Source organism: Fusarium vanettenii (assembly GCF_000151355.1).
Source record: "Fusarium vanettenii 77-13-4 chromosome 16 genomic scaffold NECHAsca_50_chr16_1_0, whole genome shotgun sequence".
NCBI classification, from domain to species: Eukaryota; Fungi; Ascomycota; class Sordariomycetes; order Hypocreales; family Nectriaceae; genus Fusarium; species Fusarium vanettenii.
In genome coordinates this window covers 134663-157902 of record NW_003315839.1, presented here as the reverse complement: position 1 = coordinate 157902, position 23240 = coordinate 134663, and the positions used below count along the sequence as shown (strand labels likewise).

General features: G+C 48.4%; 9 protein-coding genes across 9 annotated transcripts; 4 read left to right on the top strand and 5 right to left on the bottom strand.

Moving 5' to 3' along the window:
- Positions 1-961: 961 nt before the first annotated feature.
- Positions 962-1934, top strand: NECHADRAFT_98217 (uncharacterized protein; the record flags this gene model as incomplete). The annotated part of the gene is made up of 3 exons (XM_003041216.1): positions 962-1001; positions 1039-1127; positions 1158-1934. 3 exons carry the CDS (start codon positions 962-964, stop codon positions 1932-1934), a joined length of 906 nt encoding a protein of 301 aa, XP_003041262.1.
- Positions 1935-6726: 4792 nt separating this feature from the next.
- Positions 6727-8073, bottom strand: NECHADRAFT_98216 (uncharacterized protein; the record flags this gene model as incomplete). The annotated part of the gene is made up of 2 exons (XM_003041180.1): positions 6727-7135; positions 7202-8073. The coding sequence occupies 2 exons, from the start codon at positions 8071-8073 to the stop codon at positions 6727-6729; spliced, it is 1281 nt and encodes a 426-aa protein (XP_003041226.1).
- A 272-nt stretch (positions 8074-8345) lies between these two features.
- Positions 8346-10322, top strand: NECHADRAFT_88789 (uncharacterized protein; the record flags this gene model as incomplete). Its single annotated transcript, XM_003041215.1, has 6 exons — positions 8346-8521; positions 8585-9023; positions 9087-9141; positions 9200-9488; positions 9574-10059; positions 10106-10322. 6 exons carry the CDS (start codon positions 8346-8348, stop codon positions 10320-10322), a joined length of 1662 nt encoding a protein of 553 aa, XP_003041261.1.
- Positions 10323-10364: 42 nt separating this feature from the next.
- On the bottom strand, positions 10365-11740 carry NECHADRAFT_55518 (uncharacterized protein; the record flags this gene model as incomplete). Its single annotated transcript, XM_003041179.1, has 2 exons — positions 10365-10625; positions 10676-11740. 2 exons carry the CDS (start codon positions 11738-11740, stop codon positions 10365-10367), a joined length of 1326 nt encoding a protein of 441 aa, XP_003041225.1.
- Positions 11741-12233: 493 nt separating this feature from the next.
- On the top strand, positions 12234-13937 carry NECHADRAFT_98215 (uncharacterized protein; the record flags this gene model as incomplete). Its single annotated transcript, XM_003041214.1, has 5 exons — positions 12234-12265; positions 12312-13130; positions 13184-13347; positions 13441-13621; positions 13682-13937. The coding sequence occupies 5 exons, from the start codon at positions 12234-12236 to the stop codon at positions 13935-13937; spliced, it is 1452 nt and encodes a 483-aa protein (XP_003041260.1).
- A 451-nt stretch (positions 13938-14388) lies between these two features.
- Positions 14389-15884, bottom strand: NECHADRAFT_88786 (uncharacterized protein; the record flags this gene model as incomplete). Its single annotated transcript, XM_003041178.1, has 6 exons — positions 14389-14660; positions 14711-14995; positions 15051-15345; positions 15405-15695; positions 15754-15806; positions 15848-15884. 6 exons carry the CDS (start codon positions 15882-15884, stop codon positions 14389-14391), a joined length of 1233 nt encoding a protein of 410 aa, XP_003041224.1.
- A 468-nt stretch (positions 15885-16352) lies between these two features.
- On the top strand, positions 16353-17513 carry NECHADRAFT_55576 (uncharacterized protein; the record flags this gene model as incomplete). The annotated part of the gene is made up of 4 exons (XM_003041213.1): positions 16353-16605; positions 16691-17021; positions 17111-17211; positions 17245-17513. The coding sequence occupies 4 exons, from the start codon at positions 16353-16355 to the stop codon at positions 17511-17513; spliced, it is 954 nt and encodes a 317-aa protein (XP_003041259.1).
- Positions 17514-17988: 475 nt separating this feature from the next.
- Positions 17989-19687, bottom strand: NECHADRAFT_55493 (uncharacterized protein; the record flags this gene model as incomplete). The annotated part of the gene is made up of 4 exons (XM_003041177.1): positions 17989-18221; positions 18275-18936; positions 18995-19453; positions 19515-19687. 4 exons carry the CDS (start codon positions 19685-19687, stop codon positions 17989-17991), a joined length of 1527 nt encoding a protein of 508 aa, XP_003041223.1.
- A 1509-nt stretch (positions 19688-21196) lies between these two features.
- Positions 21197-23007, bottom strand: NECHADRAFT_88783 (uncharacterized protein; the record flags this gene model as incomplete). The annotated part of the gene is made up of 4 exons (XM_003041176.1): positions 21197-21639; positions 21732-21992; positions 22050-22719; positions 22780-23007. The coding sequence occupies 4 exons, from the start codon at positions 23005-23007 to the stop codon at positions 21197-21199; spliced, it is 1602 nt and encodes a 533-aa protein (XP_003041222.1).
- Between the last annotated feature and the right edge of the window lie 233 nt (positions 23008-23240).

Genomic DNA, 23240 nt, shown 5'->3' with positions numbered 1-23240 from the left:
GCTTGACACTGATACTAGAGCAAATCTCTGTTTATGAAGGGCTCCCTCTTCCGTCGTCGGCGTTTGTCAGCTTTGGTAAAACTACCGTCCCCGCCCTGAGTAGGATATATTAAGTAAACTGGCCGACGGAGCCAGCCGGAGGAGTGGGCGCGTCCAGCCACCTTTCAAAGTTTCTACCAGTAATGGAAAGGCCAGCGTGATGTCGTATCATAATATTAGAAAGCTTTGACACCTGTATCCCCTTAGGGTGCCTAGGGTGCTCTTAAGGACACGATAAAGGTGGCGGTCTACTTAACATCGTAAAGGTAAGATACCTGCTCTCTCAGCCAAATACGCACAGAGGCAAAGTCCCCTTAATACCCCATGTACATACCCATAATATTATTATGACCATAACTAAAGAGCAACACCAAGTTTCTCAAGAGTACTCATACAACCAGTAGGGAAAAGAAGCCCATAATACACGCAGAGCACATTACGCCCCTAAGGGGATGCAACATGCAAAGCGTGGTAACAATGACGCTGACAAACTCAACGGCGAAGTGTCTTCTCGCCGAGGTCAGAGCAGTTAAAATACCCGTGAGAGGTTAGACTTTCATGATGATGTAGCTAGGTATGACTCTTCTGCTGCTGCAGAAGTTTAACTAGGCCACTATGTTAATATCGGGTCATGATGTTATATTGTGTTTGAGATCTGTTCTTTATTATAGTTGCAGCCCGGCCCTTGATGGGTTAACTGAGCCTGAAGATCGTCTTCTCGCCTTTGGTTTGATTAGTAAACCAGCCAGTCTAATCGCGGCGCACCAACAGCATACGAATGTTGTAGAGTCACCGCCTTAGTAATACGTCTTCGTGGGTTATCGTGACGGATAAGTCCAGTCCTATATACGCCTGAGGTTAGCACTTCCCGCTTGTTCATCATTGAGTTTTTACACATCTCATTTTGAACAAGGCATCTACAATGTCCAACCACGCAATCGTCATCCAATTATCCTGGCGACGTCCAGCTTGTCGAAGCGTCCATCCCCGATCTCCGAGACGGCTATATTACCGTCAAGGTTAAAGCTGTTGCTCTCAACCCTACGGACATTCTCCACATCGACTACTTCGCATCGCCCGGCGCCCGCGTCAGTTGTGATTAGGCCGGCATGGTAGAGCAAGTTGGTTCTCTCGTTACCAAGAGACTCAAAAAGGGTGACCGAGTCGCTGGCTTCGCTCATGGGTCTAACGCTTTGCATCACGAGGATGGCACTTTCGCTGAGTATATCACTGCGAAAGGTGACCTGCTGTTCCTCGTCCCCAACAATGTCACTTTCGAGGAGGCCGTCACTCTGGGTATCAGTATCACTACCGTTAGACAGGCCCTGTATCAAAGTCTCGGGCTCCCAACCCCCGCTGCACCCGCCAGAGAGAAATTTTCCGTCTTAATCTATGGCGGCAGCACCGCGACTGGCGCTCTAGCCATTCGATTCGCCAAGCTTTCTGGTCTTGAAGTCATCACCACTGTGTCCCCCAAACATTTCGACTACGTCAAGGTCCTTAGTGCCGACGTCGCCTTCGATTACAGTTCTGAGACGGTAGTACGGGATATCAAGTGTGCTACTGGGGGCCGGCTCAAATACGCCTTCGACTGTATCTCCAAGGAGCCCAGGGCGAAGATCTCCGTCGGCGCATTTGGTGATGATGGTGGCATCTACACTACCCTTCTACCCATCCCTGCCGAACTGGTCTCTTCTATTAATGACAAGGTTACACCCAAGTTCACGCTTGCTTACTCTTCGATTGGCGAAGCTTTCGAGGTTGGTCAATCTATTCCTGCCAACCCTGACGACTTTACGTTTGCAAAAACCTTTTGGGTTCTTACTGAGAAGCTTCTTGGCGAGGGGAAGATTAAATTCATGAACCCTGGGTTAATAATGGCGGCCGGGGCTTGACTGGTGTGTTTCATGGAAGGCAAGGTTAGTAGGAAGAAACTCGTATATATAAATGAATGAGTAAATAACAAAAATATGCTCTGTTCTTTAATGCGTAAGGAGGGTTTTAAACCCTTTAAGCCTGTGTTAGCCTAAAACACCGCATGTCACTAAATAGAAAGATCTCCCCTTTTTTACCTAAAAGTTCTTCTCGCTATTATCATTTCTTCCTTTAAGGTGGCGCTTTATAGCAATACTTGTAATCCTCAGACGGGGGCACCGCGATAGTTGAACCACTTTGGTGTCGTGATACTTTCTTAGCATTATTTCAGAGCCATGGAAATGGCCAGTCGAAAATTATTGGGCCAAGCCCGTCGATGGCAGGACCCTGGCGGAGGTCTCTCATTGGGGATTTCGTGTGAAATCCCGAGGAGGGCATTTGGGTGCGCCTGGTCCTTCCTGGCCCAATGGCATATAGCTTGGCTGAGTCAGATATTGTTCATATTGCGTTCGATTGAGGCTATGCCTCGCGACAACTGAGGCGATAATATCCATGAAAACATGGCCCTGGTGTCGTGAGCCTCAAGTGACCAAGAACTAGCTTCTCGGATATTTTTAGAAGAGTATTGGGGTTCCTGTTTCTTACGTTTTATTATTAAGTTGACCTGGTCTTATGAAAATATCTATTAATAAGGCAATTGTGCAAACCATGGGCTTTGCTGCATTGTTACCCATCACCATGAGTGTAGTCCCACTGTATGCGTTGTGCAATAACCAGCCACTTCCGCTATCTAATGAGAGTACATAGGCCTTGACAGAAGCATATGTGATGAAAAGAACAGTTTTATTATTTAGATTTCTACCCTGAAACTTCATCGTTGATTTTTATCACGCGACTTTCATCATGACATTTCATCATGGCGTTTTCATCATCGAATCAGCATGACGGAATGACTAACATGATACTTCTATGATAGATTTTGATCATGGCGCTTTGCCATGAAGCTTCTTGGAATTGAATTACACAGCCTAATTGTGTTTTCATCAGCCGGCTCTATGATAGTGATGAAAATGATGAGAATGATGAAAACAGTGTACATGGTTGAAACTGTCGGTGACAATCCGCTAAGGGGTGGGCGCACCGATGTTTGACCAGTGAGAATTCAAAATTACCAAGCTCGGTGGGTTTGGAGGTCAATCAAGGCCCTCAAGCTGAGACCAGATACTAGTTTCAGGATGTTGATCTGCTGCCCCGTTGAGCGAATGCTGATAACTGTCTGATATGGGCCTAGCTGCTGTAGATAATAGATGGTATAAGAATAATAGATAAGATATAAAGAAAATAGAATAAATAAGAGAAGTAAAATAAGTAAAATAAGTAAAATAAGTAAAATAAGTAAAATAAGTAAAATAAGTAAAATAATAAAAGTAATAAATGTTTCGTGAGCGAGTTGTTTATTGTCGCTAACTCAGCAAGCTATTAGAGGCTAATGTGTTAGGAATGGCAGAAAAGGTGACTCAAAGTGTACTAAGACTGAGCTGGTAAAGGCCAAGATACTTACAAGTGGGTAGGAAAGTGATTTTCAGGAATGGAAATTGGCAAACTAATAGTCAACCCTCGGCTATCATTGAGATGTGGCCCAAAATAACTCTCTTGAGCACCCGTCACCGCTCAACTCTTAAGATAACTTTGGTGTTCCACGCCATTAGGATCTAATACTAGTAGGATTTGACAATTGAAAGAGTGTCACCGGGTTATGAATAAGTTAAAACGGCGCGAGTTCAGGCCATGAAGTTAAGGAGATAAGATCTAATTTCGTAGTACTTGGGGGGCCATTGGCAGTGAACGATGGTCTCTTACCTTCTCTGTTGGAATAGTTCGCCTCGGCCTCCTCGACCACTTGAAGAGGCTGATTATAAGCATGCGTGGAAATTTCCACATGGAGTCTCATTTCTCAAAGCTTGTTCAAAACACAGTATTGAGTTTGTAGCGATCTCGGCATCATTCTGGCACGATCTCGATTGAATTTCACTATGACAGTACCGCATAAGAGATCGGACGTTTCTCAGTGATGGTTTCTTTATAGTCAGGGCAAGTTCAAGTCTGGTGCTGGTCTTCCATCAACCACAATTGGTGGTCATCGTCGGTGATGACCTTATCCTCCAGGCTGATGCAACTGGGTGCTGTGTCAGATCTAGATGGTCACTGTGAGTTAGAATTCTAGACAAAATGGCCCCAAGAGGATCGTTTGCACTGCTCAAGGTCGCCCCAAAAGCGTGAAGGGCATCGTAACGCTGCCTCAGGGTATCTATCGGCTGTCTGGTTCAATCTCTTGACCCACAGCCACTCATCTGTGCTCGTCTCAATGGTTGGAAGCCTGATGCGGCTTCAATATGTACACAGATGCAAGTGGGCAAGTAGCGCATTGAAACATGGGCCCCCAGGGTGTTCTGACTGAGCCAGAAGATCATTTGTCCGGCAAGACGATCCAGCGCCACCCCAAGAACACGCGTCGTAGACGATGCCTGACGCTACTCATAGGCTCGTTGCGCCTCGAGGTCTTGGCCAAGATCTCGCCTTCAACAGCGATACGTGAGTGAACGATGCCAACTGTGGTGAATGCTCATACTCGTAAGGCGTAAACCATCGACGCCTCCGTTACAATCCTGCCGCATCGCCTAGTGCGAGGCCTGGCATCCAGTCAAGATTAATGACATAAAGATCTAGCTATGAAAGGTATCCAGACTCACAGTCCGATATATTTAATCAACTCCATGTAGGGTAGCCTCTCCATGGGTCAGTAATGTACCGGGTACTAGTGGATTTGCTAAAAATAGTTGTGAGCCTATTTTTATCAGAACCAATCAGAATCATCACCGTTAGGCTAGGCCGAAGAAATTTAGTGCCTGGTCCGAGCTCCGGGAGCGGGGACGGCAGCAAAACAAGCGTGGGAAGTGGGGACGCTAGTGAAAACTGGATGACTCATCAGAAAAACCAATCAAATTATGGATGCAAGCTCTGAGCCGAAAAAGGTCTAGCGCGTTTTGTGCCGATTCTCTGTCATGCACGTGATCAGAAATTTCAGCCGAGATCGGCATTGCTGGCGAAGTCGCGAAACCATCGACTTTCCCTCATCGGCCCCAGGCTTGGTATTGCAATTGTTCAGCAAGACCATGGTAAATTCATCGCCAGCGAACTTACTGCGGCCAGTTGAAAACGCACGCACGCACGCGTCCGATGAAATTGAAGCTTCATAGGCTATGATCGCCGACGACCAATCCATATTCACTGAAGCTCTACATAGCTTCGCCGTTGCTAGGACCCACTTGACGGTCTTCTTTTGCGATGGGATAGAGTCAGTTAGGAGGACTCTGGACTCTGATGTCTGGTGGCTGAAACCTGGGGCATGGGAAGCTTAGCATGTTGGGTACGAGGTCAAGAGTTTTAGCCATGTCGCTCACTGCGTGAATGCCTGGGGTCGGAGTTGGCAGAATTGTTGATGGATACACCTATTTTGCCCAAATTGAAGCCCGTCGTCTTAGAAATGATAGTTTTTGAACAGATCCCAATGCCTATAATGATCGACTCTATCAAGACAGAGATCGCCTCGATGACTCATGGATGGATTGTGTGACTGTGCCGAGTTATTGAGAAGAGATGGAGTGAGCAGATGGAGAGGACGAGATGGCTTTACTTTATATGCCTTCGACACCACATGTTACTTGCTCGTCCTAGTAGCTATCAGGAGGCTGAAGGCAGCAGCGGCATGCCAAGCCTCCAATGCCTCTGGGGAACCAAGCCATGTCTATTGGTGTATGAATGTTTCAGACGCATACGCATGCATGGTCGATGACCAGAAATCATATACAACATGAGTCAACCACCCACTTTCTTCCCCCGCTCACCTTCATCTACAGCTTTCACGGCCTCGGTAGGGTTATCTTACATTTTGGTTAATTACCCTTGAAGCAACGGCTGCGGGCATTACCTCATCGATATCAGTCATCGACCAATTCTCCCATCTTCCCATGCTTCCATCTTTTGACTGATTTATACCACGAGGCTGGGCTTCGACACCGTCAAAGACAATAGCCTCATTCATGCTGTTTCCGTCGTGACTGGCGACATTCCTGTTGTTCAATATGACCCTGCCACCTGACTCGAAACACATGAATGAAGAGTTCCAGGGCAGGAGATACGCCGGGAACTGGATAAAATTGATATAGCCCCAGGGATCATACGGGTTTTCTCCCTTACTGATCCCGTGTTCATAGCGATCTGTCAAATGGCGTGAGGTACGGATTGACTCCCAATCATACAAAGGAAATATTGACACCATTTCTTATGCCAAAGGTAACCACAAGCGTGTCTCAGGATGTGCATTGGCACCTACACGCTGGATACAAGTGGATTATCTGGAGAGAAGACATGTGAGAAGAAGAATCCAAGCCTTGGCAGGAAGAATGGAATTAGCCCCTGAGCAAGCCGGGCAACGAGGATTGCCCTTGGATGAACTCGATCGTAAAACCACAAACAGACGGAATGCCGCACAATCGTGAAAAACAAGGCCTGGATATGAGAATGTACACCGTGATAGTCAGGAATTTCACCATTGGGAATACCAAAAGACTCTCGCCTTGTTTTCGATATCTAAACACCCGGCATCATCGAGCGAGCAGGTATAGGATTATCATTCTGGCAATGAGCGATGTTGAAATTTTCATCACGAGCCGCTTCTTCTCAGTTATATTCTTTATACAATCAATAAATCTACCGCGCAGCTGGGATAGGCATTATGTAATACTAGCAGTGTCATTTACATCCAGCTACTCGTCGACCTCTGACATACACATGAGCTATATTCCGATCATCGCCCGTCATAATAAACTTCTCAAACCTTCCTCTCGGAGAGTCTTGGGTATCTCGCGGGACCATGGCCGACTGTAGCCCCATCGTTGTCGTCACCCAGACAGCATCAAGTTCTTTACCGACCTCAAAGTTGCCTATTCTTTCCTCTAGACAGAGGACCCTCGCACCACCCATTGTCGCAAGGTAGAATACTTCTTCTAATGATAGTGCCTTATCCTTACCCTTGGATAAGACCTCTTGTGCATTTGATGCTATCATTGCCTGGCGTATGACAGCGAGCATCTGAGATGCCCACCCACCACCACTATCAGTCCCCAGACCGACCTTGATGCCGCGACGCAAAAAGTCCCTTCTCGGTGCAACCATGAAGCCTCCTCCAACAGTCATGTTTGCAATGGGTCAATGCGCGACGCCGCACTGTAGTGTTTTGATCCTCTCCTTTTCGTAATCGCTCATAATAGTACAGTGGGCGAGGATAGCTCTGCGGTTAAGCAACCCGTAGCTTTCGTATAGGTCCGCCTCGCTCCCGCCAAACTCTGGGAAAAGCGCCTTGGTTGCGTCTATTTCTTGCTGAGCTTCGTTGAAGTGTGTCTGCATTGCCAAGGTATCGTCGTCCCGAATCATATTGCCCAGACCCTGGAGTAGCTCAGATGTGCAGCAGATGGCAAACCTGGGCGTCACAACAGGTGTTACTAGAGCATCCTCATTCCCACTCAAGGCTCGGATATGGCTGATGCACTCTTCAGTCTCACGAAGGGATGTAGATGCATTCTCTTCACAGATGTAGTCTGGTGCATTCCTGTCCATGTTGCATTTCCCCACCAAGGCGCGCTGGCCGTTTTCATGGCATATATTCGCTAGGATTCGTGTTGCTTCTGCATGTCGCGACCCATAGTATGATGCCGTAGTGATTCCGTGACGTAAAAAGTTTTGTACAGTATACTCATACATGCTAGATGCGTAGTCTTGGTCGGCAAAGCGTGCCTCAAAGGGAAAAGTGACGTCGTTGAGCCAATCTAGGATATGAAGACCTTGGCCGAGACCACGCATCGGCCATTGAGGAGCATGGTTGTGTACGTCAACGAAGCCCGGAATCAAAAAGTCTCCAAATGGAAGTTTATGGAGCTTGGCTGCCGGAGGGATGGCATCTTGTGGTATCTCATCGGTGCACTTGTACAGGTTGGTGATGCGACCGTCGTGGACTGTGAGTGTCGCATCCTCCAAGATTTCGAGTTTTTCGGGATCGAGAGAGTGAATGATTGTTCCTTGGAAGACCAGAGTTGAGGACATTGTGAAGGACGTAGGCGGAGGTCAATTCCGTTTAACCTGAAGTAAAGCTGGATATTCCACTATTATATTGATGGCCTTGACATCGGCATGTGCCGACGCTACCTCCGTCGGCTGCCGGCGGCGTCGATAAGAGTAGTTGGTCTTATCTGCCCACCCAATTAGATCACCGACCGTCCTCGGGTGAGTTCGGCCGGGTTGAACCCCGGATTTTACATGCCGTTTATCTTCACGTATCCTTGCCCACTAACTGCTTAATCCCAGACAACTCAGCCATGGGCAGTACCGGAATGTCCCTCCGCACGACGCAGCGTGCACCCCGCAGCTGCTTGTCGTGTGCTTCTCGCAAGGTCAAGTGTGACAAGTCAGTGCCATGCTCGCGCTGTATCAAGCGGGGACAAGCAGACGCTTGTGTGAGGGAGATGGTCATCATACGTGGCGAGGTGACAATGTATGTAGCCAGAGCCAATTAAGTGGCTGAGCCTGGCTAATCTTTTTATTTCATTGCGTCTAGGTGGCAAGATAGTCCTCATGTGCTCACTTATGAGGAACTAAGCCGCGAGAATCAGCGATTACGTCGAGAGATTAGTGTCTTCAGAGCTGAGAGAGGGGAACTTCCTCAGAGCAACGAAAAGCCTGTAACACTCGGAAGAATTAAAGAATTCCAGTACAGTAACGGCCTCGAAGAACAACTATGGCAGAGTATTTGCACAACTCCAGAGACACGCGCCAGTTCAACCATCTTGCACTGGAAAGACATCATCCTACCAAACCCTGCTTGCAGCGACCAGCTGATTGCCTACGACAGGATCTGGAACTCGTGGGTGCACTATGCACTTGAGTATCCGCACTTTAGTAATGAGTGCACCGTGTTCATGGGGAGCATGGAAGAGAATTCATCACTGGACAAAGCTGATGCTTCATGGATGTCAGTCTATTTCAGTGTTCTGAGTGTAAGTCCTCCTATGTCTACTTATATCATTTACGTTATAAGTTTGAGAGCTAATGGTTATCAGACAGCGCTTCTAATGATGGATGACGCTGAAGCGGAGAACCTCCCACTCCCAGATGGTAAGCATCTGTGGCTCCAGATCCGTACGTCTACTAACTCGTCTCCTACCGCCGGTAGGCATCAACCACCAAGAAGCCTCAGCGAACTGGTATCACGCTGCCATATTTTGCCTGCACAAGGCCGACTTTATGCGGACATCCAGCGTACGCTCTGTCCAAGCCATAGCAATCCTGGGCATTTCCTTCAACAACAGAGGAGATTCGGAACTAGGGGAGCATCTTTGGAGTTCTGCAATACGTATCGCTCAAAGGATTGGCCTAGACCAGGGCTACTCTGAGTTGGCTTCATCATGCTTGAGCGCAGAAGGACAACATCGACTATGGTGGACACTTGTTATATGTGATTGGTAGGCTTCCGGCCGTTGAGATGTCCTCGATCCTATCCCATTCCTGACAGATGATTAGGTTGACCCTGTCTTATCGGCCACCAAGGGTTCATGCTACTGATTTTGAAGTTCCACTACCGTCAGCCACATCCACAGACGAAGAGGACAACGTCACTCACCCGGTTCACTACCACATCTTTATGGCAAGGACATCTACAATTTTTTACTACTTTCGTCAGGCTATTCGGTCTGGTCCATCGTCTTTGGCTGAGTTGGTACAAGTTGTTAGAAAGGCAGATGAAGATCTAGCAGAGGTCATAGATACCCTGCCGGTACATTTGCGGCCCGACGCCGATGGAAACGACGAGATAAGGCGGCTTGAACTGGCACAGCCTTGGATCAAGTGGCAGCGTTTCGATCTCACCCTCGTGTTGCTACATCTTCGCCTCCAGATCAACTGTACGCTTCAGGAACAGTGGCATTCATATCCGGGACAATATGACTGGGCGAGAACAATCAGTGTCAGGTCTGCCATGAGCATCGTTTGGATCAACCGTAACTGGGATCAACCTATATCGATGCGGAAGCAATGGTACGTTCGCAATCCTATTGAAAGAAAAAGGCTTATGATTATGTAGGGCACTTTCATACCATATCTTTGCATCTGCTCTAGCGTTATTATCTGAATGCCGAAGCGACGCATGTATCGAGGGAGAGGAGTATACCGAAACGATACAAGGCGCTGTTGAATTACTGGAAGAGATCAAGGAGCACAGCGCTGTGGCGTACCATGCAGCCAGGATATTACGAGAGAATATGGTTGAAGATAATCGAACTGACGGTAGTTTGGACTAGATGTACGCGATAAGAGATGGGATATACAGAATCAGTTCGGGCTTAGACAGTGCCCAGAAGGTGAAAGCCAAATGCTCGACGTGCCTCATCTCCAAGTCCTCCCAGGCCAACGTATCCTTTCATTGCAGTTTCATCTAGATCATCATTGCCCTCCGCATAGTCTGGAGCCGGGCGTCCTCCCAAAATAGCGGCCAGTTGTCTCTTGACGTATACTTCGTTCACAGGGGTCGTAGGGCATGCCGCAATGAATGCGACCGATGCATTGTTTTGACCTAGGTGCTCGGTATCTACGGCATGACACGTCTTTTAAAGGATCAGCGACACAAGTAGAAGGTAGGGATTTGAAAACATACATCGCAATGCCACCATACGGTATCGCCTGGGTTTATCTGGGGCATGTACACCATGCATTCCTCCAGTCTAAGATGAGGATGCGATACTCGGCTGAGCCGCTGACTGTCAGGCTTTGTAGTTCCGGGAAACCAGCCGGTCGAATAGTCCAGCGTCCACTTCTCAGCGTCCATGATGTACGCCAGATCTCGGGGCGGAGTGAAGAACGGACGTAATAGCACGTACGCAATGGCAGTCTTGATGTTAGGATATACCATGATAGTACCCTCTCTCGGAGCCGTGGGTGTAAGAGCCGTCCATCCCTGAAACGTGCGTATGACGGTCGAGTGTGCCATGCCCTTGTAGAGCTCTTGGTCGGCGTTTTTGCGTACACCAAGGTCATATGGGTCGTGACTGTCTGGTTCACCCGAGAAGATGCTGTCATAGACTTTGCGGTAGGTTGGGTCCGCCCAGCGGCAGAGACTCCCCGCATCTATATGAGGACCCAGGCCAAGAAATGGCTGTCCAGGAGCGCGGTCACGAACACCGTCAAGATACACAAGAGGGTCTGGGGATGTCTCGTTGGTCGAGTCGTGCCATAGTTCGTTCAGCTTGCGCTGGAGCTTGAGGTGGTTCGGGTGCGAACGTAGGGTATTCTGAGTGGGAGAGTTGTATAGGACAAGCATCGATGGGCTTTCCGCCGGCCAAGCCTGGATGGAGTCTTTGTTGTCTGCAACGTATCGCTTCAAGTCGGTGTAAAGGGATGTCGTCTCAGCTGCTGGAACGGTGCCCCGGCAGACAAAGGCGCCGATTCGCTTGATCTCCTGCTCTTGAACAGCCGTGAAGCCATCATCGAGGACTTGGGAGGTCTCAAACGTAGGAATGATGGTATTTCCCTTGTCTGCAATCTCATCGGTGATGGCTTCCAGCTCCTTGCACACCTTGATCCAGCTCTTGCGAAGGGCTTCGGTACCGTATTCTGCGATAATGGCCTTTTTGATAGCCAAGAACTCTGGGTCCTTGACTGATGCAGAGTCTTCGCTGGTGTACTCTGCCCATGCGGGCCACTCTCGAATAGAAGCGGGCATGGCTGTCGGGCTTGCGCTTGTAACTCAAACTGGGTGTGGTGCTGGAGCAAATAGAGTCGGTGTAGTCCTGAGATCAAGGAACTCATGCCAAAGGACTCATATCAACGGCCTAAAATACCCGAGATCATGAGTTACGTGGAGAGGCTGTACAAGGTAAACTAGTGGGCGAGCTCGCCCGAGCTCGCCCGAGTTTCGCCAGGGTCTGCGGGGGTTCCCCAGAGATCTACTCCGGATGCGGATAAGCATCTGCCAGATAAGACTGTATCTCTACCCCATAGATGATAACGTCCCTTGTAGCCAATAACCGATAAGAAATTACAGATAGGAGCAGTCATATTATGAAGTATAAGATACTTCTAATAGCTCTGCTTCCAGTATTCAGATTCCGCAGGCTGGCAAAGGCGATTTCCCAAGTCTCTGGTTTTACCATCAGCTATTCTTCCGTCAAGTTCAGTCATCGCCAACACCACGAGGATGGGCTTCGGACGAAAACATGTCTCCAGGTTGGTGCCTGCGGATCATAGGGTTTTAATGCCCCTGCTACTCGCTGTCACTATTGTCAATTCGGCAGTAAGTCAACCGAATTACTATATATTCTCCTGCTAATGACTGTCAAGACGCTTGGATATGATTCGTCTGTCATGAATGGGCTGTTGATCTTGCCCTCTTACTCAGAGTACTTCAATCTCAACACCGCTACCGAGGGTCTTAACAATGCTGCCATGTGGATTGGAGGCATCTTTGGTGCTTTTCTCATGCAGCCTGTCCCAGACTACTTGGGTCGTCGACGTGCCATCTACGTCGCCTCAGCCATCAGTGTTGTCGGCATTATCCTGCAGGCTGCCTCCCAGAACGTTCCCATGTTTGTCATTGCGAGGTTCATCGTCGGTGCCGGCTCTGCAATTAGCAATGGAGCCGCACCTACGCTGCTCGGCGAGCTTCTTCCACCTCACCGACGTGCGCGCGTTCTGGGGCTCTTCTTTTCCTGCTACTACGTTGGCAGCCTTGCTTCGGCCATTGTTAATTACGGCAGTCAGAACATCCAGAGCACTTGGGCATGGCGATTGCCCTCTCTACTTCAGTTCGTCCCCAGCGTGCTGGCGGTCCTCATCGTTCCGTTTGTGCCGGAGTCTCCTCGCTGGCTGATTGCACACGACCGGAACCAGGAGGCCCTAGAAGTTTTGGTTATCATGCAAGGTAAGAACAATATGGACTTGCAAAAAGCAGAGGAGCAGCTACGCGAGGTGAGAGCCACCATTGTCCGTGAAGCGGCCGAGTATCCTCGCAATCCATGGAGAGAGATAATTGCAACCAAGGCGAATAGGCGGAGACTTGCAATTCTTTGCAGCTTCGGTCCTATGATTAACATGTTTGGAAACTTTATCATCTCGTGAGTAAGGACTTTCAATACGACATGCCTTGGTCGCTGACGATTGTGTCCAGTTTCTACCTGACAAAGATACTTAGCCAAGCTGGCATCACAAATCCTGTCACCCAAACACAAGTACAGGTCATCATCAACTGCTGGTCTTTTGCTGTAGCCATTTTTGGCAGTTTCATGCTCGACGTCCTTGGTCGCAGAATCCAGACGTTTATCGGTGTCGGCGGTATGACAGCAACGCTGCTGTTGATCGGTGGTCTTATCAAACGTGAGTCGGTTCATCTGGTTGATCAAATATGGCCCTGACAGCTGTCCACAGGTTATGGCGAGAGCACGAATACCTCGGGAATATATGGCACCATTGCCGTCATTTTCGTCTTTCAGGGCTTCTACGCCTTCTCCATCACGCCCATGACAAGTTTGTACCCAACAGAGGTGTCGCCTTTCAAGCTCCGTGCTACAGGCATTGCCATCTTCCGCATGCTCGATTCTGGATTTGGGTAAGTTGTGACCATTTCGGAAATCTCAAATTCCTGACATAAGCTAATGAATGTCTCAAGCCTTCTCGCCTCCTTCGCCATGGCCTATGCTATGGCTGATCTGGGCTGGAAGTTTTATTTCATCAACGCATCCTGGAACTTTGTGTTCCTCATTATTGCTTACTTTACCTTTGTTGAGACCAAGGGACTGGAGCTTGAAGAGATCAACACGAGGTTCGAAGGCTCCGCCATACTGGATGGTGTCATTGAGGATACTGCCTCGCAAAAGAGTGATACTGGGGTCCGAAAGAACGAGGGGATTACAGATAACGTGTAGGAGGTGTACTATTTGGGGGGTGGGAGTTAGTGTTGGCTTGGGGGGGATAGTTAGAGTATTGAAATGACATGATGTTGATAATTCCTCGCTCTCTGGCGAAGTGCGTATATTCTGAAAAGTCAGGCAGCATTACTCCTCCCTCACTCCACCACTTCCGCATGCTCCTATAGCTATCATTATTTATTAGGAAGATACACCACTCAATGACTTGTCTTCAGACTGGATCGCAGGGCTTGACGGCTAATACCATTGCTTGAAAGTAGGAGAAATCTTGACAAATATACACGACGCTTGTCCTCCGATAGAGCTTGCCTCAGCATCCTACGAGCTCCGGCCTGGAAACTCATTCAGACGACTATACTGGATTACGGCAGCCAAACTTTATGCTTCGAGGGCGATTTTGGTATACTTACCTAATTGGTAGATTTCCGATTCAGACTACCTGATTTATCTATTGAGCTGGAAGAGGAACTATAGTCTGGTCCATATGGAGAGGAGTCGTTCCAATCTTCAGGATAGGCATAGTCTTTGTCAAGTCCCAATTGTGCACCGCCAAACCCTGCTGCAAAGACATCCTTACTTCCTCCGAACCACGGCTGGCAACTTCCTCCACATAAGAAGTTGCAAAGTCCACCATCGAAATCTTTCCTGCCTTGATCTCCTTGAGGCCTTTGATAATGTTCAGAATATCCTGCAACGAGTGGTTAAGGCCTTGTGCCCTGTCTGTACCAAGTGTCAGCAGTGGGAATATTTTTCGCAATAGGACAACTTACGGGCTGTCATAGAATGAGCGGCGTCACCAGCAATGAGCACCCTACCTCCTCTATGGTCCCACGGCCGAGTTTCCCACGTTCCATACCTGTCCGGGCTAATGTAAGTCCCCTCAGGCATCCACTCAATGGCAGACCGGAATGGCTCGACGAAAGGCTTTCCGGCTTCCTTGACCATCTCAAATCGACGAGCTGGTGAATCGTCTTCTGGTTTGATGTCAGAGGGCAAGCCCATGAAGACCTGGAACTTCCAGTTCTCTGGAGCGGCGTCGGCCGAAATATCCAAGGCTTTTATCTTAGTTAGTCACCACATCATAGAAAGAGTAGGATGAGCAGTACTTACGAATAAGGCCATAGTAGGTTCCGTTAGGATGGATGGAGATATCCAAAAACGAACCAAGCTGCTCCTTGAGCTTCACGGCCTTTTCAGCGTCATATTGCATCCAAAAGTTGTTGAGCACAAAGCCTGGAAGAGGGTTCCATTTTCCTTCCGGCGCGTGGTCAAACAAGATGTCCCGGGTGGCGGATCGACTTCCATCGCAGCCGATGATGATAGAACCCTTGGCGGTAGTTCCATCGGCAAATGCAACTTCAACACCATCTGTAGTTTGACTTATGGCAACAAGCTCTTTGTTGTACTGTATACCAAACAACGAGTAAGTCGATGGAGCTTGAGATTGGAAGCTTTCAGACTGACCTGCACATTGATGTCTTCGGCCAGAAGCGCCCGGATTTTGCGATGGCTGAAGCGCCTAGCAGGACCCAGGGGAATTTCTTTGATCACCTCACCGGTCTGTCCGTTGTGAAACAGTACAAACTCAGCAGGCTTTTCCGATCTTCTCTCTACAACCTGAGCGGTACGTAGCCGCTGGGCGAAGTCCCGAGGGTAGAGGTTGAGAAATTCGATAGCCCAGTGCACGGTAATGCCCCAGTCACGCTGGGGAGTAGCCGGCCCGCGCTTATCAAAAATCTCGTATTCAATCCCTTCCTATAAGCGTGTCAGAACTCAGAGGTTGCTGGTTAAAAGCCATCGTGTTTCAGCATACCTTGCCGAGACCATGGGCGAGAGATAGTCCGGCAACACCTTTGTATAGTTGGCCTGATAATTCAGTTAAGTTATCAACTGAGAGATTGACTTACCGGAGCCGATTATGATTACTTTCAAAGGGGAAGACATGTTTGCGACCTCCGAACTGTATGTTCTGTTGGTTGAACTAATGGCAGATCTACTTTGCTGGTATCTCAATATCTCCGATCAAGGTGGCATCAATTCGTCTTAAGTTGGTTAATAGAATTGCATATCTTCAAGAATAGCTCTATCAAAGCATTAACCCCTTAGCCGTCCAGAGTAGTAGACGGGCCGCTTCTTGGTCGCCGACATTGCCGACGGGGCCGACACCGCCGATAACGCGAGAACACCGACATTGCCGACAACACCGATGCTGCTGGCGTGGAAAGAAGCGAATATCGCCAGCAAGTGGCTAAAGGGTGCTGTAGGTTGGTCTTGGCCATCGCTACCCTCACCCCGCAGTGTAAGAAGGGAAAAACATTTAAGAACACAGATGGGTGTTCAAGTTCGATTGACTGATTGTCATAACAACACAGATTGCTCACTTTTTGCAAAGACTTGCATCCGAAAAAGGCCATGGCATCTACCTCAGAAACGGAAGCGGCTGTTCAAGCTGCCACTGACAAGATCATCGACTACTGCCGTCAAAACAACAGCTACCCCATGTGGACAGTGACCAATAAGGTTTCAAAGCTCAGCCCAAACCCCAAGGCACTACCAACCAGATGGGCATGGTCCGACTTTCGCAAAATCTTGCTCGAGACTTGCACGATTGTTCCTGAGCATATGGCTGAGCGTAGAGCGCTGATGATGGTCAACCCAGGGTTCCGTGAGTAAACCACAATCTTGAGGAGCTTACAAGTGCCTCTTTTGTCTTATTTTAAACATCCATACTGATGACAATGCGATCTCAGCTGCCGTAAATGGATCCTCACCTTTTACAACCGATACACTCTATGCGGGTTTCCAGACTGTTCTTTCAGGAGAAACTGCGCCAGCTCATCGTCACATGGCTTATGCTGTTCGCCTTATCCTTGAGAGTGATAAAGGCTTCACCTCAGTCGCTGGACACAAGATCTATCTTGAAGCGGGTGATTTTGTATTGACCCCATCGTGGGAATGGCATTACCATGGCAACGATGGCACCACACCCACCATATGGGTAGATTGTCTAGATATTCCCCTGCATATTTTTGCTCGCATTAACTTCCTGGAATTATACCCCACTCCCAGTGTTCCTGACCTGTAAGTACTACGTTGATGAGACACTTTCTCTTACACTCCCACAAGAGAGCATTATCTCGTCGATGAGCATGTGACTGATCCAACATAAGTGTCACTCAGGGAAGCCCCTTCCACTTCTCATGGAAGGAGGCAAAAAGAGCTCTCGACTCTCAGGCTGGTCCACATGCCATCTATCACTACCTGAGGAATGGTAACCACTTCTCACGAACTATTGCCGCTCAAGCCGAAAAGTTCTCAAAAGGTTATGCAATCAAAGCTTTCCAAGAAACTTGCAGTTTTATATACGTTGTCATCAACGGGTCAGGTCTTTCAAAGATCAAGTCGCCGGCTGGGGAGTCGACGATCGAATGGAAAGAGAAGGACGTTTTTGTAGTGCCGGCTTGGTCTTGCGTTGAGCATGTTTGCAGTGATGAGAGCGATACCTACTTGATCGCTTTGACTGATCGAGCCTTTGGGGAAGCTTTGGGGCTTTCTAGAGTAACTTATGGTTAGGAGCTTGGCAATTTATTGAATAAGTACAAGTACTATTGCGAGTGTAAAGTCCATACCAGTATAGTGGTAGTATATAAAAAGGATTAAATATAATACGCAATTATTGGGCATGATGGCTTGGTTGTATGTACAATTATATTTCTCTTGCTGGGTTGCCTGGATCTGCCCTTTGGGTATGCTATGAAGTTGAATTATTTTTCAAACATAATACCTTTAATTACATCATTTACTTACCTACTATAGAATCTGATCAACATACTAATTCTTTATTTCACGATCCTTGTTATCAAGGTTAACAAGTTCAGCTGAGAATTACCGGGGGTTTAATACAAATCTCATTTTCATTATAGATACAATTTCGAAGACGATATTCGCGAGAATAAGGCTTAGTGAAACGATAAGGTGGCCGATCAGTGGTGTAACAGCATTTACATATCGCCACACAACTAACGTCATAACAGTTTCCACTCCCCGTTCACAGAGCAGCATGGTCGTGTGTCTCAAATGGTAACCCAAAGCAGAGCAACCCAGCTCCGCACCACATACCTGCCGCGACGTAGATAGGAACCACGGAGAAGTCGGTATAGGTTCCGATCAGGCTTGCTATCAATCCACCAACACGCAGCAGCGCAGCCGCCGAGCCACTTCCGATACCGCGGTTTGGTGCTGGGAAAGACTCGGGAGTGAACGCAAACAGGATAGCATATACTAGACGGAGTTAGTATGAGTGTTTCCGCGTACTAAGCAGTCATAGATCTTACCGAAATTTGCGACCAGGACGCTAACTGAAGAAAAAGCCAAGTTTGCACCAGGTGAACGAGCTGCAGTGTATGCGAACAAGAACGCACCAGTAATGACGGATCCAAGCGCCATTGCATATCGTCTCCCGAGGCGGCTCTGGATCATCCAAGCCGCAGCCAGAGGCCCAACAACACCCACAGCTGACTGAATACAATAGTCTCTGTATATCGAATTGAGGGAGTTGTCCCCAACGACGAGTTGAGAGAGGTATGTAGGCAAGAAGTTGAAGTAAAGGGGAAACGCAATGCCAATTGTTAACCAAATGACCCAGAGCACGACTGTATGTTGTGTGAGCTTCTTTGTACTGAACAAAGCTTTCAGATTCGCGCTCCGAAAGTCGTTAAAGCTATCCTGGAGCGTGCCCTGTAGGTCTTTCTTTGGTCGGCTCGTAGCATCATCAGCCGAAACGAGGCCTAGGTCTATATCGATTTGTTGCAGCATTGCAAGGGCCAGAGGTTCTGGTTTTCCGTTTGCCTTGGCAACGAAGTTAACAGACTCGACAACCTCTGCGTCCATATGTCTTGCGAGGAGGTTACGGGGCGACTCTGGCATCTTGAAGATGAGGGGGCGAATTAAAGGAATCAAAATTGCGATGCCTCCGAGGGTAAACATCACATATCGCCTTGATGGAGTTAGATTCCGCTAAATCATCGGTGTAGAGGAGTTCCGGTATCACTTACCAGCCCATGTTATCTGCTGCCACGACAGTCCCCGGTAGTGAGCTAGATGGGGCGCTGAAGTTGGCGATCAGGACCCAGCCGACCAAGGACACAACAAGCTGTCCGAGAATCCACCAGGCCGAGATTGCAGTCAAAAGATACTGATGAGATGGAGGAAGGAATTCCAGAAACAGCATATTATCAACAGGTACATTACCTCCCGCTGCTGTACCGATGACGGCCCAAAGAGAACAGAAAGTGACAAAGTCTCTTGCACCTCCAACTGCAGTGCCAAATATTCCTCCTATGAGAAAAGTCAGAGTGAAGGCTGGTTTACGTCCGAAGTAGTCGGAAGAAACGCCCCAGAATGTCGCACCCAAGATCAGACCGACGTAGTAGGCGATGGAACTGAACGTAATTCTGGAGTCACTGAATTCCGTAGCGACGGCGGGTTGAATGGTAGGTAAGCCCTGAGACCAGCTTGGTAGAACGTATAGTTAGCAACGAAGACGTAACGTTGGCAGTGGACGCCCCAACTTACAAATTGTCGATGAGGCCTCCCAATCCACAGAAAACGAAAAGCTTCCATTGGAATGGGCCCATGCCGATCTCTTCCATGCATCTCCCAACAAGCTCTGACTTGAGGCGGTAAGAATCACTGATGGAGGTACCATAGAAGTTCTTGACCTCGGTGTCTTGGTTAACCTTCTCCATCGTCCCTGTTGCATAAGAGCAGGTCTCCAGGTTTTCCGGAGTGATCTCATCCATTTGATCTTTTGACTTGGACATGTCGGGCATACTATTGTGAGAGAAGAATAACTGAGATCTGGGAAATTCTGATTGAGGATGTTGTGATTGACACGGTTGCGGCGTGGGTCTGTTGATGCGTTAAGAAGAAGCCGTCAAACCAGCCAAGGTGACTTATGGACGTAGCCTTATCAAGAGGCTTGATGCTATAGCTCCGCCCGATTGGTTCGAGTCTAGACTCCGCCGCTGATAAAGCTAGTTATGATTACCCCGCAGGCGAGCATAGTCTGGGGACGGGTGAAACTATCCCGGTTTGATATCGGTCGACTCGGGGTTTGAAGTTCGGCCCGATCTCTGACCCCGAGATTGCCAGTCCCCTAGAACAGTTTTGTTCACAAGGAATTGACGAGGACAGGTCTTGAGCATATCAAAAAGTCAGATGCATCATCTATAGTTTAGGATTAGCCACATATTCTTACTCATTATCAAGTTTTCACAAACACGAATATTGCAGCATGTCTACGTCTTTTCTAATCGAAACTCTGAATCGATCAAGCCAACCTACTGCCACCTATTCGGATATCTCAGTCGTGGGCATACCTCCTGATAACCCGTATCTATATCAACTGCAGACGGCTGGTCAAGTAGGAGTGCCTCCGCCCACCCATCCCAACCAAGAGATACCGATTTCCTTCAAAGAACAGGCAGAGAATGCGTTCGCCAACGTGGCAAGCTGCCTTGCACTCAAGGGTGCAACTCCCCAAGACATCACGAAAATTACTATCTATATTGTCGACTACAACACACATCTGCGAGACGAATTGATCGACGTCATCACCACTTTCTTCACAGTGCCCGGCCAAGAATCTTGTCATACCCCGCCGAGTTCCTTGATAGGAGTTGCAAAGCTTGCGCTCCCTCAATTTCTTATCGAAGTAGAAGCCACAGCAGTATGTAAGGCGCGAAGCCGATGAGTTGGTTCATGGACGAGGGCGATGCGTAAATATTGTTAAGGGATGGTCTAGTCATGTCTTGAATCCAATCCAATTGAAAGGAATACGAATTGGGGAGGCAGGGCGTTGTCATGTGTGCAAAACTGTCTTGACAATTTTGCAGAAGACTCAAGTCCATTCTACTTTCCACGAGACATTGGGTATCTTTCTCCTTGAAATGGATGCAAAATAGTGAAATACATCGTCCGTATTCCTCACGAAAACTGTGATCACATTGGGTTTTTCAAGCAGGCTCTTCTAGTATAGCACCTTTCATTGTCGCGACTAGCTTCTCGTTTGTCAAGTTATCAAGCCTTGGATCATTTTAAACGAAACATGTATTTAATGACTCTAAGAGTGAGCATTACATGTAGCCATGCGATGAGAAATATGCGGCGCTGGAATATCTACGTCCACCGGACCCGTCTAAACTCCAGGAATTTCCACCGGACTAATAAATGCTGAAGCGACAATAGCCTTGAAATCACAGAAAGGCGCCCTGAAGCTCCGTATCAACCTTGCGCCCCTTCCAGCTAACAGCGTAGCCCAAATCAGGGTTGCGGAATTTCTGAGTCCACGTCCCGTGAGGGGGCGAAAGCCCTTCGATAAACCTGATGTCGTAGCACACCAATACATGAGCCAGCATTATCTTGAGGAGCACGGAAGCAAAGTGTCGGCCAGGACACGCATGTATTCCGAGTCCGAAGAGAAGGTTGTCTGGCCCCGCTTGAGCAAACGTGTACTGCTTCTCTTTACCCAACTCAGCTCTCACTTTTGCGTAGCGAAACGCGTCAAACGTCGTGGCGTTGGGTAGTATATCACAGTCCAAGTGCCGTCCGTGAGAAATCACACCTATCGAAGTTCCTTTCGGAACAAATGTGCCATCACTGAACTTGAAGTCTTGAACGGCAAGACGTTCCATTTTGACTGGGAACAAATATTGTTTAGCGATCGATCCAAAAAGGAGAGAAGGAAGGTGTTGCGAATGGAAGTCAAGGCCAGCTACTCCCTCCACTTACCGGCACTCATGGGAGTAAGACGCGTGGACTCGCGTATGAAGCTGTCGAGCTTGACGAGCTTGTCCACGTTGGCTTTGGACCAGGCTTCATCAAATGCTTTGTTACCCAAAACTTGGATGATTTCGTCGCGTAGCTCAGCATGAATCTCAGGATGGCGACACAAATCGAAGATGCACTCCGCCAAAGTAACCGCCGGAGCATGAATTGCCGTGACGTTGATGTGAATCATGCGTTGGAGCAGGATTTCAGGGTCTCGTTTCTCTGGTGGAGATATGTCAAGAAGCCATTGAACTTGTATCCAACGGTTTTGTCAGTAACTGAAGGATACTCTGAAGCCATGGGCAGTGTTAGGAGGGGTGGATGGCGACATATGGGCATCATTGGGCTTGTTCTGCTTGTCTCCGCTGGAAGTATTGGGATGCATCCGAGACAACCGCTCCCTAATAACCGGGACGAGAATTCTGCGGGCCACTTCCTGTTGGCTCCGGTGGCTGGTATTAAAGCGCATTACCAAAGGCTTCAGGATAGCTGGGACGTTCCGCAACATCGCCGCCGCATCGAAGGTTGCTTTAGTATATGTCGCCGAGTAATGAAGCAGATCCTTGTTTCGGCAAAGTTCAGGGCCAACCATCATTCTGTTGGCGACCCTTGTAACGAGCGCCGTGCAAACCTGGAAGACGATGGCGTGAGTCCAATCCTCGCATTGGCCCAACTCTGCACCGAAGCTGTAGCTAGTTTCGCAGGCGAGGTCTCCAATGATGCGTGGCAGATTCTGCGTCAGGCTCTTTCGTACAACGTCAAAATGGCAGTAGTCGTTGAGAAGTGCTAGGTGGAACGTATGCTTTATCTGGAAAATGATGTTGGCCGCTGCTGGCTGGCTGAGCTTGTTATCAGGAATTTTGCGAATCTCTTCCAGCATTGTCGATGGAGCCATGAGGTAAATCTGCGTGGGTGTCCTCAACAGAAAGTGGCGGCCGTGCTTGGAGTACTGCCAAGATGTGTTAGGGCCTCACAGCGTCGAGTTTCTCAACTTGATTGTAAGACATACTTCGTTATAGCCTTTCATAATTGTACTCAGGCTGTTCTTCATAAAAGCTTCAACATCTTCTGCTTGCCCACCACGCCCGGGCTTGTCAACGACACGGAGGAACTCGGCATTGGGAAGCCGCTCTCTTCGTAGAGAGAGGAATCCAACTACAGCCAAGGTAAAAAAGGAAAGTATCCCAGCGTATAAGGCCAGAGGCGTGTCGGCGGAGATCAATGCGTTTACTGTCATTATTGCGACGTCAATGGAACGATCCACAACTAGAAGAAGGCGACGATCGTTTGCTTAGTCGTGAGCACCTTGAGGCAATGAAGAACAGCTACACTCTACTCTTATTGAGTGAATGAAGCAGATCATCAATTTGCAAGTGGCATCTACCAAAAGGGTAACCAAAATTATTCGCTGACCAGAGTCTGGGGTTTGTTACAAAATCGCTCTTGAGCTCCGAGAACTCCAGAGCACCG